The sequence below is a fragment of the Vulpes lagopus genome, chromosome 2 (assembly GCF_018345385.1).
Source record: "Vulpes lagopus strain Blue_001 chromosome 2, ASM1834538v1, whole genome shotgun sequence".
Lineage (NCBI taxonomy): Eukaryota > Metazoa > Chordata > Mammalia > Carnivora > Canidae > Vulpes > Vulpes lagopus.
Window position 1 is genome coordinate 103,994,792 of NC_054825.1, and position 17,379 is coordinate 104,012,170.

At 48.8% G+C, this 17,379-nt stretch overlaps 1 protein-coding gene across 1 annotated transcript in view; it reads right to left on the reverse strand.

Annotated features, from left to right (window-relative positions):
• Window positions 1-11,101: 11,101 nt before the first annotated feature.
• The window catches only part of TMEM242 (transmembrane protein 242), a 32,492-nt gene continuing 26,214 nt past the window's right edge, over window positions 11,102-17,379 (reverse strand). Inside the window, exon 4 of the mRNA XM_041744591.1 lies at window positions 11,102-13,752. Coding sequence (XP_041600525.1) covers window positions 13,654-13,752 — 99 coding nt within the window. The 3' untranslated portion in view covers window positions 11,102-13,653. The remainder of the gene's footprint in view (window positions 13,753-17,379) is intronic.

The following is a 17,379-nucleotide window of genomic DNA, read 5'->3' on the forward strand; positions in this document are numbered from 1 at the left end:
TTTTCTCCCATTCACTTGTCTGTCACTTTTCTCCCTTGAACATGGTAATTCCTGGTAGGATGTAAAAATCACTGAAAGGCAAGCAATTGGGAAAAGGCACAGGAAAACACGGGAAAACCTAAACTGCAGGAAACCCTGCTTGGGACACAGAGGTGGTATGAGAGGTAAGCGTGCCCCCTGCGCCCCGGACCCCACAAGGGCAGAGGCAGCTCGAGGTGCTGCCCCTGCTATGGGGGTGCTGGAGGGGCAGGGGAAAGGGGGGCTGGAGGGGAAAGGGGGCAAATGGGGAGGCTGGAGGGCAGGAAACTGGGGAAGGGGGAGCTGGAGGGGCAAGGGGAGGCAGGGAAGGGGCCTAGGAAGGGGCAGGGCTGGAGGGCAGGGAAGGGGGCTGGAGGGGAAATGGGGGCAGGATGGCTGGGGCAGGAGGCAGGGAAAGGGGCCAGAGGGACAGGAGCTGAGGAATGGGGGGGCTGGAGGGGATGGGGGCACGGGCTGGGGGAGCGCAGGCGGCGGACACGGCCCGCGGGCGTGAGGGCACACGCGAGGCCACGCGGCTGGGAGCGCGCCCCTGGGACGCGGGGCCTGGAGGGGCGGGGCTCGGGGCGCAGGGCGGCGGCCGGGGGAGCCTGCGCCCCTCCCCCTCCCTCCCCCCGCCCCGCCCCCGCCGCCGCCGGGCCCGGGCTCGGCCGCCCTCTGCCGGGGGACGCGCGCAGGGCGGCGTCGGCGGGTCCGCGGGGCCTGCGGCGAGGGCCTCGGGGCGGGGCGGGGCGGGGCGGGGCGGGGCGGGTGCGAAGTGCGCCCGAGGCGAGGAGCGAGGGTCCAGCAGGGCGACCTCCGCGTCCAGGGGTGCCCGCGGGCCGAGGACAGCGGGGCGCTGCTGGCCCAGGGGCGGGCTCGCCGGCAGCAGGGCTGGCTTCGGGGACAAGGTGCGGGGCACGGCGGGCTCTGGGTGCGCGGGCGGGTGGGGACCGAACGGGGCGCGGCAGCTTCTCCCGGGGCGGCTCACACACCGGAACGCGCCTCCTCCGGGAGACTGGTCTGGGGGCCAGGAGTCCAAGCATCAGTGTGGGCAGGGCCACAGCCGCCCTGAGGTCTCGGGGGCCCCAGGATCGAGTCCCACATCAGGTTCCCTGCGCGGAGCCTGCTTCTCCCCCTGCCTGTGTCTCTGCCTCTCTGTGTGTCTCTCATGAATAAATAAAATCTTTTTTTTTTAAAGAAGGTTCTACAAATCACCCAAACCTCAGCACTCAGTGGTAACTGAGGTAGATAGTCTGATGACACTTTTCTACATTGAGAAGAATGCCACAGAGCCAACCTTCCTGGAGTTGTGGCTTTTGCCAGCACTTCATAAATTTGGTTTTGTAGACTCTTTTTAAGACTCTTCTCTCAAAATTTGACTGCCAATTAGGACTTGGCAAATGCTTTGCTCACGTGGCCCAGAAGATGAAGAAAGTGCCATCTTTCTCGAAGAGCCTAGGTGAGCTCCAGGGGAGGAGGACCCAGGGCCAGGAGGCCATGGACAGAAGCAGAAGATACCACTAGGGTGAATAATCTGGATCACTGCTGGAAGAACCAGCCTGTGAGTGAGGAAGAGGGTCACGCATCAATATCAAGGTGTCAAGAGGGGACAGGAATGGGGAGGGAGACCCCAGCTGCAGAGGGTTTGAGCAGGGCCAAACTGTGTGGACAGGAGTTGGAAGGAGAAAGTCAGAACAAAGCTCATGAAAGATCCATCTGTAAGTGCCAAGCTCTCCTGCACACATGCACACTTACTATATTTTAAAAAAGGTTTTATTTATTCATGAGAGACACACAGAGAAAGGCGGAGACCATAGGCAGAGGGAGAAGCAGGCTCCCTACGGGGAGACCGATGCAGGGCTTGATCCTGCCCGGGATCATGACCTGAGCCGAAGGCAGATGCTCAACCACTGAGCCACCCAGGCGCCCCCTTACTACTTTTCAACAACTTCCTATTCCATGTTATTTTATTCTATGCTGTGCTATGCCATTCCATTCCATTCCATTCCATTCCATTCCATTCCATTCCATTCCATTCCATCCCATCCCACCCTATCCCATCCCATTCCATCATCCTTTCTGTTAAAACTGCACAGTACTGATAGCATTAAACATTAAAGGATCTAATCTCACAGGCTAAGATTTCAAAAACTAGAGCATGTAACAAAGGCCCACCTGCCCCTTTCTGCCTCTCCCCAGCTTTAGGTCAGAATGTGCCTTTGTCTTGACCGTGGGTAGCTCAGGGGTCTCCCCTCAGAACCGGAACTCCCTCTAGAGTTAATAGCGGCCTTACTTTACCTCTGCACACCTGCCCCCTGCTCTCAGCCAGGACGTACCTCCTTCCTTTGGTCGCTCTCAGGGCGACAGAAAGAAAGGGAATGACATCTGAATCTCTCTGCTAAAGCATAAAGTCCCCAAGACTATGCTTCTCCAACCAGAAGTGATGTGATGGGATACTTCCCCGCTTCCCACTTCAGCTGTTCCCAGATAGTTAAGAATAATCCCCAAATTTTAAACAGTACTTAAGATTTAGGTGAGGTGTTGCAAACGGCCACTGCTCGAGGTAACAGTGTCGATAAACTGCTTTCCCTTGAAAAGGTTCCAGCTGTGAGCCCAGGTTTACAGCAACCCAGGATCTTCTGCAGAAACAGGAATTTTGAAAGCACGTCGGTGCATAAAATGTTTTATGTTGAATTTATCACAAACGCCACGTCAGGATTTCAGATAACTCCGGAAATAAGAAAGCTACAATGGGAAGATTTCAGCAGTATTTATTTTTATTTATAATTTATACCCTGTCAGCTTCTAAAAAGGATTTGAGGCAGCACCCGATAAAAGACGTGTGTATACAACAAGGTGGCCAAAGCGGGAATAGGAAATCGAAAAGTCATGCGGAAAGAGGAAGAAGCGAAGAAGGTGAGAAAATTGCCATGACTCAGGATTCGGCTTAGTGCCGAGCTTTCTGGTAGCTAACGCAAGGATGGAAACATGAAGCCTTGTGCCAGCTTCGCTATCTGAGTGGGGAAAGTCGCAAGTGGTGCATTAGCGCTCCAAGGGACATCGGTGCATCTCTGGTACCATGTTCACTTGGGGACAAGTCCAGGGGCCTGAGAGGAAGTTGCCAGGAGGGTCTCACAGCCCGAGGCCTAGAGGGGCAGGGACAAGCAAACATGGTGCACCTGCTGCAAGAGGGCCTGGGCTCCGGGTGGGCCACGGGAGCTGCGAGGAGCCCAGCCCGGCCTGTCTTCTCCGAGAGGCCTGCCCTGCAGCTGTTCATGGCCTGGGCCTGAGGCATGGCAAGGGTGGCTCGTGGGGCGCCAGGGGCACCTGGACCCAAGGCTGGGGGTTTGCATGCGTGTGCAGGCAAGGCGCTTGCATTGAGGGGTGGCGTCGGGTGAAGGAAGAGAAGGGGCCAGGCTGGGTGGCAGGTGGGTGGCTCCCCTTCCCTCACTGTGGCCTGGCACCTCGGGGGGAGCCGGAGAATTCCGTATTTGGCCCTGGTTTCCAGTCTGCTGCGAAGCTGTATTTGGCAAGCAGGGAGACTGAATGGATTTCGCTCACCTTGATTTCTGCTGTCACGGCTGTCTTTGAAGGCGCGGGGCACGGTGCCTCCTAGAGCTCTGTCGCAGGCCTGCAGCTGCACTCCCTGGCAGCTGAAGTCGTCTTTCCCTCCGGGTTGGCCGCTGTGGCAGTGGAGAGGGGGCTTTGTGCGCCACATGCACTGGGGAATCCTAGCTGTGGCATCCGTTAGCTGTGTGACCTTGGGCAGGTTCTTCCTCCTGGCTAGGGGCCCAGCCCGTGACCTTGGGAACAGTTCCACACCACTCCATCTCCCAGAGTGTTTATGAGGATTAAATGAGCTGATCCACGCGGGGTTTCGGAACAGTTCTTCACGCACAGTAGATGCCACCCAAGTGCCAGTGTCCTTGTTATTTGGATCCGCGGCTGTTCCTCCCTCAGCGGGTCTCCCCCAACTCCCCCACCCCGGGGGACCCCAGAGTCCGGGACCAGACCCCGTGCTGAGCGGCCAGAGGTCTGCGGGACCTGACTCCACCTTCTCTGGCCCCCCCCCCCCCCCCGGGGAAGCGGTGCTCCCTCTTGGCCACCTGGCAGTTCAGACACCTCACCCCAGAGAGGCCACGGGGCCCCACTCAGTTACAGCGCTGCCATGTGCTCTCATCTTCCCTCTTTTACAAAGAGGAAGGTTAGTGCCCAGGAGAGCTGTTACCCTGCAATCCTGCACCTGCACCCTGCGTGTCCCCAGCCCCAGGCTCAGCGGAGTCTCCGCTCATGGGCGCCTCCTGCTACCCGCTGGGGCATCCAGCCCAATCAGCAGTCAGCGTGCCTTCTGCTCTGCCTCTTAAAGGAGGGTCTCTAAGCATGCTTTTGTCCCCACCCAGCACCCACCAGCCACTTAATAATTGTGCTTTAAGTGAATGAAAGAAAGAGAGAAAGAAAAAGAAAGAAAGAAAGAAAGAAAGAAAGAAAGAAAGAAAGAAAGAAAGAAAGAAAGAAAGAAAGAAAGAAAGAAAGAAAGAAAGAAAGAAAGAAAAAGAAAGAAAGGGCAAGTGCCAATTTCCTAACCAAGCTCAGAAAACCTCATGGACTTCCCATGGCTTTTCCATGGCTTAAGCCTTATGGACTTCCCATGGACTTCCTCATGGACTTCCCATGGACTTCCTCATGGACTTCCCATGGACTTCCCATGGACTTCCCATGGACTTCCCATGGCTTCCCAAAACCCAAACTTCTCATCTGCCAGCCTAGGCCTTGGGTAAACTGACTTACTTCCTGGCCTCACCATCCCGGCACACATTGACCCGGCCCAGGGCCCATGGTGCCGGTACACCTGCCACTCCTGCCCTCAGCACCCAGCTCCTGGTCATCCTCTCTGCCCAGGTCTGTGGGGAAAGACTCCCATCCTCACCGTCCCTTCTCCTTGGGGTTATTATACCATAGACAATTGGGGACGGAGGCCAGCCGACCAGTTACAAGTGCTCACTGCTCATTTCAGATGACTCCCTGAGGGTGTCTGGGGGTTGGCATTGCCTGTGAGGATTCTGGGGTGGGGGGGAGTGGAGGTGCTCCTTGCACACTGGTGGCCATATGAGAGTGAGGATCCTGCCGGGGAGAGAGATTCAAAGGTGAAGAGGGAGAGGAAGGTACAGAGTCAGGGCTCGGAGGGTGACAGCCTCTCTTGTGTCTTGCGGGCAGGTGAAAGCAGAATCAGGAAGCTGGAAGTAACTGTAGCTGTCACAGGGGCTTGAGAAGGTGGTTTGGGGGAGCAAGGGAAGGATGGGCAAAGATGCTTTCCTGTGGTGCCTCTTCTCCCTAGCACGGTCCTGGGACAGACAGACAGAATGGGGCCCGGTTCTCACTGTGATGCCTGCACCAGCAGGTCAGCATCCCCGGGAACTTGGCAGAAATGCCAATTCTTGGGCTCCACCTAGACCACTGAATTGGAGGCTCCCTGTGGGGCCAGGACCTGGGTTTTCACAAGAGCTCTGGGTGAGGTTTGAGAACCATGGGTCTAGGCAGAGTAATGAAGGTGCACAAAGCCCTCCTTTCCCCAGTCCAAGTCTTTCCCTGCTTCCCATGGCAGCCCAGCAGTCCTGAGTGCTCAGGGGCATGCCAGGGAGGAGCATGGACTCTCCTGGTGGTGTCGGGCTCACCAGCAGCTGTGGCCTCTGAAGCCCAGGCCGGAGAGGGCTCCCACGCTCCATCTGAGGGTAAGGTCTGGAGGCCCAAGCATTGGGAGGAGCCTGTGGATGGGGTGAATAGGAGTGTGCTGCGGGAGGAGCCCCAGGGTGCTATTTGGGATCAGATCAAGTATGCTTGTAACACAGGCTTCGAGGGCTCACGGACCGGCTGCTTTGTGAGCATTATGTACATTTAACCCTTCCCACAACATGGTGATGTGGGAATTCTTCTTGCACCCATTTTAGAGATGGAGACACTGGGCCTACATGGGTCATTTGCCCAAAGTCATCCCACGTGTCAGCAGATGGGCTGGGCTTGGGGTTAAGGTTGGGAGGTTGAAGGAGGTGGTCAGGTGGGAGAGGGCCCAGGTGAGGAGACCCAGATCTGCCCTCACCCCACCAGTGGTTCCAGGAAACCCCCTTCAGGGAGGACAGTCTGGTTACGTGGCTACTCTGTGATGGTGAAGAATTTTTTAAATGTTTATCATGGCATTTGTCATAAAGGAGTTTTAGCTGTGGAGAAAATGTTTATTGGCCTATCACCCTACTGAAGAGACTCTTAGTAACTTACCCATCAACCGACCCTTGTTCTGGAAGAAGAAGAAAAAAAAGAATCAGCTAAGGCTAATTTAACCTGCCAATATGCTCTTACTGGAGTCTCATTTTGGAGAGTGAGGGCTGGTCCTGGGGTAGGATCCACCCGGATAAGCCCTGGACAAGATGCAAACAGGTTTCCGAAGGGGGTGGTGCCGAACGCCTGACAAACATGAGAAGCCATCAAAAACCCAAGGACTGTGAGCCCCGGCCTTGACCTCCCGCCAGGCAAGGTGTTGGGAAAGCCTCCCCGGGTTGGAGTGCACGTTCCTGCGCTTAGGAACAGGACCACTCTCCTGTCTCGTTGTGCCAGGTGTTTGGGAGGAGCCTGGACGACAGAAGGAGGTGGAGAGGGTCGGGTGAGGGTCTGGGTGCATCAGAAGACAGGCCGAGACGGGGGTGTGGCATCGTCTTTCGAAACAGAGAAGGAAAGTGAGAGCAGTGGAGGCCGACCTGGGGTGCGTGTGGGCCCCTGCTCGGGACCAGCCATGGTGCTTCCAAACCGGAGGTGCCTTGGGGTTAGCAGGGGTTCACTTGAAGTTCCCGAGGGGGTTTGGGAATAGTTTCCAGGGCAGACCAAACTCACGCGGGCCCTCCACCCGCCTGAGGAGTCCATCACGGGCCTCGGGCTGGGGATGCCTCCTCCTGGGCCAGGCACCTGCTTTCCGGCCTGCCCCGAGGCTCACCACCGCCGGGCCGAGCACCGGCCAGAGTGGGGCGACCTAGCTCGGGGGCCAGCGAGCCGCTGCTCCCAGGGGGGGATTCTGAGGTTCGGGGCCACGGAGAGCAAGGTCACTGCACCGGGGCGGGACGGCTCGGCGCCCGTTCAGACTCTCAGCCTGTCGTGGGTTTGAGGAGCCGTTTTTAATTTTAGTCCGCAAAGCCCAGGCACGGAGTGAGGGTCACACGCCGATACCGGGGCGGCGGTGTTAACCCGCCAGCCCGAACTTTGCTAATAACTTAGGCGGCCTCCTGGCAGGCACGACCCCAGCAAACCAGCTGACCCGACGGTTTGTCATGCGAGGTAATTAATGTGTGATGGCACTCGGCTCCGAATGATTTAGTGGCCGGAGGGACGGTGCGAGGGAATGCTCATGCTGGCATCACAGGCACAAACTGGGGAGATTAAGGTGGAATTATTAGACTTCGGTCCAGGGCACAGTAGGTTCCCGGGGAAGCGGGTGGTGGGCGGCTTCTGTCTCGTTTCTTGAGTGAACCCCTCCAGGCCAGGTGACTGAGCCCACCGGTACCAGGTGCCCTTCCTGCCCCGGGTACTCCGAGGGGGGCTTCAGCTCAGTCTCTGGCTACAGAAGGGAGCTCCCCACGCTCGGAGGTGAGGGAGGAACCTTGGCTGTAGATGCTGTTGCTAGAGAGTCAAGTTTCTACAATGAAGTGAGAAGTGCCAGGGACTTTTCCTTTTTCTTTTTTTTTTTAGATCTTTTGTTTTCAGAGAATGTTCCACTATTGTACTTCTGGGAGCCCGACCAGGTTCTACACAGCGACCTTCTATGCGGGCAGACACGGGGTCATCCTGAGGACTACTTGCTCTGTGGCTCTTCATGTCATCTGTTTCTTCCTGCGCCGCATGTCAGAGGAGCTGAATGCATTAGGATCTTGCTTTTCATTTTTAATTTTTGGATTAGCTGGTTGTAAGACAGGGAGTTAGAAACCCCTGCAAGGCCCGGGACCCGTCACAGATACTACTTTTTCATCATTTTAAAAAAGATTTTGTTTATTCATGAGACACAGAGAGGCAGAGACAGAGAAGTAGGCTCCCTGCAGGGAGCCCAATGTGGGACTCGATCCCAGCACCCCAGGATCACGACCTGAGCCAAAGGCAGACACTCAACCACTGAGCCACCCAGGCGTCCCACTAATCTTTCATCATTCTGATGTGATTTTTATTTCCTTGAGATTTGGTGGCTGAGGTCAATGTAGACAGCATGGGCAAAAAGGGGAGGGTCACCAGGAGCCAGATGTGTGGTCTTGGATGCAGGGACCCTCCTCCCAGTGAGAACATCCCTCCCTCCTCCCCACCCTTCCTCTTCCCTACCCATATCCTTCCTCCTTTACCTCCTTCCCTTCCCATAATTACTAAGGGCATAATTATGCACTTAGTCCTGAACCTGAAAAGACTATGCAAGGATGAGTGCTTGCTTCCCTGTCGGGGAGGCAGGTGCTTCTCTAAGGCGTCACGGGATCTGTTTGTAACCTAGTCCTATACTTCCTGCTCCCTTGGTGATACTTGGAATACTAAAACATTATGCTTTTATTTTATTTATTCATGAAAGAGACAGAAAGAGAAGCAGAGACATAGGCAGAGGGAGTAGCAGGCTCCCTGTGGGGAACCCGATGCGGGACTCGATCCCAGGACCCCGGGAGCATGACCTGAGCTGAAGGCAGACACTCAACCACTGAGCCACCCAGGTGTCCCCGGAATACTGAGAAGTTAAAACAAATGTTTTCCTGTGAGGAATATGGATCCCACCCCCAAATGTTGGTACACACATCAGAGATGTCAACTTTGGACAATTCCCATGGGAACATCTTTGTATGTGAGAGAGATTTGGAAGGACATGGGAAAGACCTGCTATGCAAGTGGATTTGTTGAGTGAGAGCCCCATCTTGCCTCCAACTCCGGATAAGCCTGAATAAGGTCCAGGGGCTGTACCTCCATGTATCTTTTTTTTTTATTTTAAAGATTTTATTTATTTGACACAGACAGCACAACAGGAGGGAGGGGCAGAGGCAGAGGGAGAAGCAGGCTCTCCGCTGAGCAGAGAGCCTGACGTGGGGCTCGATCCCAGGATCCTGAGATCATTACCTGAGCTGAAGGCAGACGCTTAACCCACTGAGCCACCCAGGCGCCCATCTCCATGTATTCTTGATCGCTAGGGCTGAGGCTCCCTTCTCACTGTATTGCATAAAAAAAGAGTCTTCCTCTTAAACAAGGGGCTGGTAGACTTGATGATGTGCTGTTTCTACAGACACTTTACTACAAACACCTGAAATAAAAATCTATGAGAAGAGCATCAGGGCTGGCCCACAATCAAGCTTTCAAGCAAAGGGTTTCCTATCATTCGTATTTTTTGACAAACGGTCTTATTTTCGCTTTGCGTGAGATTGTCTTAGAATTTTCTTCGCTCTGAAACCTCTACCCTAACTGAAGGACCTCTAAGTAACTGTGGCCACTTGTGTTCTTTTCAGACAGTGGCCCAGGCTGGCTGGAGACCCAAGTCTGTAGTCAGGAGCCTCGAGCTCCAGGCAGTCACCTAGATGTGTCTGGAGTGTCATCTGTCAGGCTGCAGGCCTGGACTCCCACACTGAGCCCAAGGCATCAGACAGGGGCAGCATGATGAACGCTGGAGCCTTTTCAGATGAGCAGTCATAGGTGCTGTATAAATGTGCCAAGCTGCCGCAGTTTGCCTCACTGAGCTTGAGACTCCCTTCAAGAATGGACTTTACTGTTCTGTCATTGAGAACATTCACACGATCTCTTGCCCCTGTTCACTATTGTGTGTGTGTGTGTGTGTGTGTGTGTGTGTGTGTGTGTAACTAAGTGATCATGCCTCACCAAATGATACGGAGGCACAGCTTATGCGAGAAACACAAATTAGGTCCTGAATCACTTCACTACTACTTGGGCAGAAAAGTTGGGCTCTATGTGTTTCTTGGTGACTCTAATTTTCTCCCAAACACAGTTATCTACCATCAGACAAAATTTGCTAACAGCCTCACTCATTATTACAGATTAATGTCACTGCTTGCAAGAGATGCTTACTTTCCTTTTGTATAAGCACAGCCTTTGATAATTAATCCTGATAACACCAATACAGGGACCCCAATACTTGACATATTATTCAATGGCTCTTGGCAGAAAGGAAAAACATCTCACTTGAGTATGATAAAACACTATGAAAATCTGTATTTTACTACCTTTCATGAGAAATTTAACTATTTGGAGAAATAATTTTATATTTTACCTGGCTGGTTTTAATATATACTTAGCTATTTGCTTTATTTTTAAAGAAGATGCATGAAAATTGGTGACGATATACAACATTCTTCATGAACCAAACCTAGGAGAGATTAAATTTTGCCCCAAGTGAAATAGCTAAATTCAGTGGATTTTAATTACTTTTGTCCCCATGGGCTTTTTTTTTTTTTCTTCTTAATTTCTTATATTTTCCCCTTAGGTTGCATGATTAATTTGCAAGTTGAGTCCCACACTGTCCATGAAACGAAGCAGAATGTATGACAGATGAGGTGATTAGGTGCCACCTTTTGAGTACTAAGAAAGCTTTTTCCAACATCGGCCTGTGTCAGGGCGACAGAATTAGGGTCACCCGTGGTCACGCCTCACTGCTGCTGGGCCCAGGAGCAGCTCACTCAAACTCTGGATCATTAGAATCCCCGTTTCTGGGGCCCCTGCCTGACTTACTAGATTAAGTATCTACCTTTGGCTTGAGTCATGATCCTGGGGTCCTGGGATCGAGCCCCACATTGGGCTCTCTGCTCAGCAGGGAGCCTGCTTCTCTGTTTCCCCGCTCCTCTTGCCTGTGCTTGAGCTGTCAAATAAAATCTTAAAAAAAAAAAAAAAAAAAAAAGAATCCCTGCTTCTTGTAGAGATGGGCAGCTCGGCATTATGTGAGGCACTTCCTGTGCCCTATTTTTCATTCTGTGGTTGTTTAGAAATCATTTTCTTGACTCTGAAAATAACAGCAGCCCATGGATATGTTTTTACGGGGCAGTAATAACTTACCAGAATACATGTGGATTTTTTTTTTCCCTTTCATGAATGAATCCCGAGGCCTCGGGAGTCGCCCCTCCCTGCCCACTGCATTTTCTCTATATTACTTTCTCTAATAGCTCTTTTGGTGCTAAGATTCTTACACTCAACCAGTGTAAGCAACATTCTTATGGAAAGCCGCCTTAATGTTGGCTTACGCATGAAATGGAAATGGCTTGCGTTATTCATCCTTTAAAAAATTTCTAGTGCTCAGCCTCCATGAAATGGATTGCTTATGGGGAGATAATGTCTGTTCCATTCCTTTTTAAGTCTGTGAAAAATGTCATCCTGGTTAATAGGGTGATTAAAACTCTTTATGCTCCAGGAGATAAATGTGATTATGTTTGTCATACTCTACCCAAGATAAAGACAGCAAAGAAGGCAAACTTGAAATTCCATAACATTTCCTCTCTTCCATATCCAGGAACATTCAGAACTCAATACACAGATGGTACTTCACATAAAGAATAACATTATCTGTTAAACATTTTTCCTTTCCATTAACCAATTTAACAATATGCCTCTGGTATAAAAGGAATAGACAAATGACTAAATCTTCTGATATCTGAGTTCTGACTGTAGAAAAATACCACTTCAGTCATATTGTTTGTTTTCCTTTAAACTTTCATCTTTTGTTACTTCATTTCTGCTTTTAAAATGCAACTGGAGCCTATGCCTGGTGTATCCTAGGGCGACTGTCCCCATCAACCTTCCCTCTGAGGGTGATTCACAATCATTCTTACGGGGGCTGGCCTTGCCTCCCTTGAGGACAACAGACGTATATGTATATGAGAAGCGTCTGTAAACGTGAGGCATTCCAGAGAGGTATGTGTCTAAACATGCATTCCTCAGGCCTCCCACATGCCAGGCCCTCTGAAAACCATGCTCCTAGCCTCAGGCCAGTAATATGGGCACAACCAGTTCAGTTTGGCTCTTGCCTTTCCTTCCTTCATCTCATTTGGAGGCTAAAAATCTTTTCTTAGCAGAGATTTAGCTAAAAATGAAAGCTGGGTGAGGAGTTTTTGCAGCTCCATATGCCCTGATAAATTCCACACTTCTTTACTTTTAGTCCTGGATTTTTAACAGGTTATATATGAATCCCAGATGCTGCTTACACCTGTTTAATTAATTAACAATACAGCAGCTTTAACAGGGTAACTGGTCCAGAGAAAAATGTTACATTATGCACTTGACATTTCACTTAAAAATTTCCCTTAGAACTAAAAGGTTTCATTATAACAGAAAAATTTCAAATGTACTTTATTAAACCTGATTGCTAATTAGAACCTATGTAATTATTAAAAAAATTGCATTACTGATATCCAACCATATTTTTCTGGATATACGGACATATTAAAGTACTTTCTTTAAAAAATGTTCATTTCCAAAAAAAAAAAAAAAGTTCATTTCCAGTAAAAATAATTGCATGTAGACATTATTCTCTGTTTTCTCTAAGAGACCATGGAGGACAGGAAAGGGTTGGGCATGTATGAAAGAATTCATCAGGGAGGGAGTACTAACTACTTAATAATATTGAGACTCAGGAAGCCTGGGTGGCTTAGTGGGTGATCATCTGCCTTCGGCTCAGGGCCTGATCCTGGGATTTGAGATCAAGTCCCACATCGGGCTCCCTGTGAGGAGCCTGCTTGTCTGCCTCTCTCTCTCTCTCTGTCTCTCATGAATAAATAAGTAAATCTTTAAAAAAAAAAAAATACTGAGACTCAATACTCAAGTAACTTTCTAGTTAAAAATATTTGCTAAAATGGGTGATAACTGGATTATTTTTACATTAACAAGTGAGATATAACTACAAACTATTAGTCAATGTTTAGGGACACAGAACAAACTTTTCAAAAAAGTATGTTTTATATCCACAATATCATTACTATTTTAGCATGACTACCTTTTCAAGTTATCGTAATCTGTTGCTGGCTTCTTCTCTATGTGTAAGAATGTGTAGGGCCTTGCAGTGAGCTCATCAACTAACTAAGGAGCAAGTGCAAATCCAGGGCTGTGTTCAGGACAACAGAGCCATACCCACTTGCCTGATGTACAGAGTTTCCCTGTTAACCTGTCACTTTGGGGTCGGCCTGATAAGAGTAAGCCTTCCAAGTCCTGGTAATCACATACTAACAAGAAAGGCTATTGAAACTCATTTAATTAGACACAATGAGGTACTAGTGCTGTTAGGAATCTGTCTATAAAGATTTTCCATCAAATGTTATTATAAAATTTTTTCAGGTACAAAACTTGGTTTTAGCTGTTATAAACAGAAGTATTTCCCTGGGGATCTTCTCCACAGAGAGGTTATATCCATGTAATTACTTTCAAACAATATTCCTAATTTTGGGAATACCTTAATATACACATACACCCATGTCAATTTTAAACTGTCAGCCTCCTATGTGGACACTGAACACCATCCATCTATGGGTTCAGGCAACAATGCACATGTTCCTGATGAGAAATCAGGTGAGTCTCCTTGCTTCTGTGGCATCTCCAAAGTCCCCTTTTCCTTAACAGTTGTTTTAGCCTTTCCCCATCGTGCTCATCTCACTTGGATTTCAATGCTTCCTCCCACTCCAGAGACGATTCAGAATTCTTGGGAATTGCTGGAAATATCGACTGCATTTTACTTCGAAAGTCTTTCATCTAAAAGAAAAAAAAATCAGTTATTAAAATTAAAAGAAAGAGAAAAGAGCCAAAGCAATTAGAGACAGACCCTGCTGCCCAAATGATACTTTGTTGCTTGTGGGTACAATAAAAGGTAAAGACTGTGTTCCAGCTACCTGGAAAGGAAATGAGATACACCTCTTTTCTTCTTCCAAGTATTAATCTATTGGGCTTTAAATAACATAAAATGCCACTCTGAATCTAGAAGGCAACATCATTTAAATTGTCAACCTGCCATGATATTTATTTCCTACCAGAAAAAATGCTATGTATTGCTGGCTTTCATATATAAAGAGGCAGCTGAGAATGGGAGTTCTTAAGTTTTTGGGGGTGGGGTTGGGGGTGTTCTGTTTATGCTAAATATTCCAAGGCCATCCAAAGAAGAATTTTGGAGCCAAAAGGAAGAAGTAGAGAGGAGAAAGTTAGTAGGTTAATAAAGAGTGAATCAGTGGATGGCAGATGAACTAGAATGTTCTCATATACTAGACTATGTTGAAGAATCTGCATAGAGGTTTTGCCAGCAGAGGTAGATTTGGAGTCTGAGAGTCAGAGCAGGGGGTTGGAAGATCTTTATATGCAATGTCAACCTGGAACACTTGGCTTCACCTCCAGGGCACACTACCCTAAGAGCAGGGAATACTAATTTATGGGAGCTGGATAATCTTTACATTGGATAGTATTAGCTACACACTTTTTGATTCATTATTTTAACCTATCTGGTCCTGTTATGAAGGTAACCCGTCAGCACCATAGCTCAGCGTTACAACATTCTCATCAACTATAGCCTAACTGTATTTCTCAAGGATACAGATCTCAATCAGATTTGTGAAGCACCTTGGACTCACTGACAACACCAAGTTGTTTCTTGGTTATTTTGAGAGTTGGCTAATTTTTTAAATTTCACTTCATTTTGAAGTAGATTACTTATCTTGTTTCTAATTCAGCAACTTTGTCTTGCTCGTGACTTGTAAGTTCCTAGGTATCTGCTCCAGGCACTGTAGCACTGGCATTAGCAGCACAGACTCTGGTATCAGATAGACTTCTCTGTTCAAATCCTAACTCCACTTGGGAAAACTGCTTACTCTCTGTAAGTGGTAGTTTCCACGTGTGTAGAATGGAGATTACCTGCTTGTAGGGCTATGAGGATGAAAGCATAGCACCTGACACATGGTAGGACTCAATATATATTAGCTATTGTCATTATAGCATCATCAGTGTTGTGTTCCAAGAACAAAGATATATATGTTTGTTAAAAGCATTACTGTAGGGGATCCCTGGGTGGCTCAGCGGTTTGGCGCCTGCCTTTGGCCCAGGGCACGATCCTGGAGTCCTGGGATCGAGTCCCGTGTCGGGCTCCTGGTGTGGAGCCTGCTTTTCCCTCTGTCTCTCTGTCTATCATGAATAAATAAATAAATCTTTGGGGGGGGGGGAAGCATTACTGTATAGTTTAATGTCATTTTGGCTTAAGTATTTTGACATTGGGAGATACAGAAGACTACACGTTATATGTAGTCTGTAGGAGGTCCATGCCAACCATCCCAACGTTTGGGTCCCAGATGCCTGCACTCAAGACACACATGTCCACAGGAAGTCTGTCTCTCCCTAGTCCTGTCTTCCATACAACTCTCTAGCTTGTACTGTGACAAATCCTTCATGAGAGGCTGTCAACTACAGGCAGTACTGGGAAGGGATTGGAATTGTTGTTCCAAACAGCAGTTCTCAAATCATGTCATGACACTTTGGTTGTCATAGTCACAGTGAACTACTATTTGCATGGGGGGAGGGCGGCAGATTCAAAATATTGAAAATGACCACAAAAAGAACTGCTTTGCCCAAAATACCAACATGGCCTTGTTGAGGAATCTTTTGCACAGACTTTCTCAAAGACCTCTCTGGGCAGGGTCTGCCATGTGCTGCCTAGTTCTTTGCCTTCACCTTTATTGGCTGAATGTATTACAACTAAACCTAATGATGGTTTCAAATGGTGTGTCAGAGAGCGAGGACATGAAGAGAATCATTCACCATTACACCTGCTCAGTAGTTGCTGAGAAGGGAGAAGCTGGGAAGCTCAGATGATATCTGGGTAGAAGTAAAGGGCGGCTGCTCTACTTCAGCAATGGGGGTGCGGGGCTGTGTTCCCATTTCCTCCTCTTGGATTTTTTTTTCTTTACTTTCATTTCCCAAGTATTGTATCATTTGTTCCCAGAGTCATGTATGAGTTACTGAGCCACTGGAAGGAATTATGTCTGAGAAAGAGCCAATTAGGAATAGGCAGACTTCAAAGACTGGTAAAGGAAGGGAGGCAACGGTGTCCATCGAAAGATGAATGGATAAAGAAGATGTGGTTTATGTATACAATGGAATATTACTCAGCAATTAGAAACGACAAATACCCACCATTTGCTTCAACGTGGATGGAACTGGAGGGTATTATGCTGAGTGAAATAAGTCAATCGGAGAAGGACAGTGTATGTTCTCATTCATTTGGGGAATATGAATAATAGTGAAAGGGAATATAAAGGAAGGGAAAAGAAATGTTGGGAAATATCAGGAAGGGAGACAGAACATAAAGACTCCTAACTCGGGGAAACAAACTAGGGGTGGTGGAAGGGGAGGAGGGCGGGTGTTGGAGGGGAATGGGTGACGGGCACTGAGGGGGGCACTTGACGGGATGAGCACTGGGTGTTTTTCTGTATGTTGGTAAATTGAACACCAATAAAAATTAATTAAAAAAAAAAAAAAAGGAAGGGAGGCAAGTGGATAAAGAACACCATTTATAGGCCTCTTCTTTAATTTTATAGCTGTGGAAAGGGAAACCCAGAGTCCACATTTAAGATATAAATGGGGCCTCATGTTGCTTTAAACAATGGGGTTCCACAGAAGGTTTTTAAGTTTGTACTATTTTTGTTATATGGATAGGAAAAAAAGAACTTTAGGGTTTTTTGTTTTTGTTTTTTACCTCTTATCAGTTTCTGATGTGCAGTTCAGAGGTGTTGGTCTTACCAGTGATACTCTGTAACAGGCCAACAGAACATTCTCCTGCTTAAAAATGTGCTTGAAAAGATTTAGGGGTTGAGTTAATTTAAGCAAATTTGATTATAAAACCAATGTACTGGATTCCACGATTCCACCATAACAAGGTCAGCTATTGCCATAAACCAGTCCCTATCCTATATCCCAAAAGTTTGGTGAGGACAGGGTATGTTGCGAACTGGTCTCCAGCCAACAACTCAGTTTTACTCTGCAGCACCTTTTCAAACACTGGAATCTCTTCCCTGTGGTTCCCCCTTTCCCTTTTTCCTCTGACCAGGGAGAATTTGACACTGGTTATGGGTCACAGGGTTACCCTTTTAAGCAGGGCCACTGTGTACTGCACAGCTCCAGGGGCTGTTCTCTACAAAGATCAAGAAGGAGTGGCACCGCCTAGGCAATGAACCCACTGCTCAAGAACTTCATCCTTAAGTCCCAGTGTTTGTGTTCAACAGTGATGGGCTGTAATATTATTACAAAGTACTACTTTCTACGGCAGTTCTCAAATATGTCATGACAAATGGGAAATGTATTACAAGTAATTTGTCACTAATATGGACATTCTGAAGACTGGGT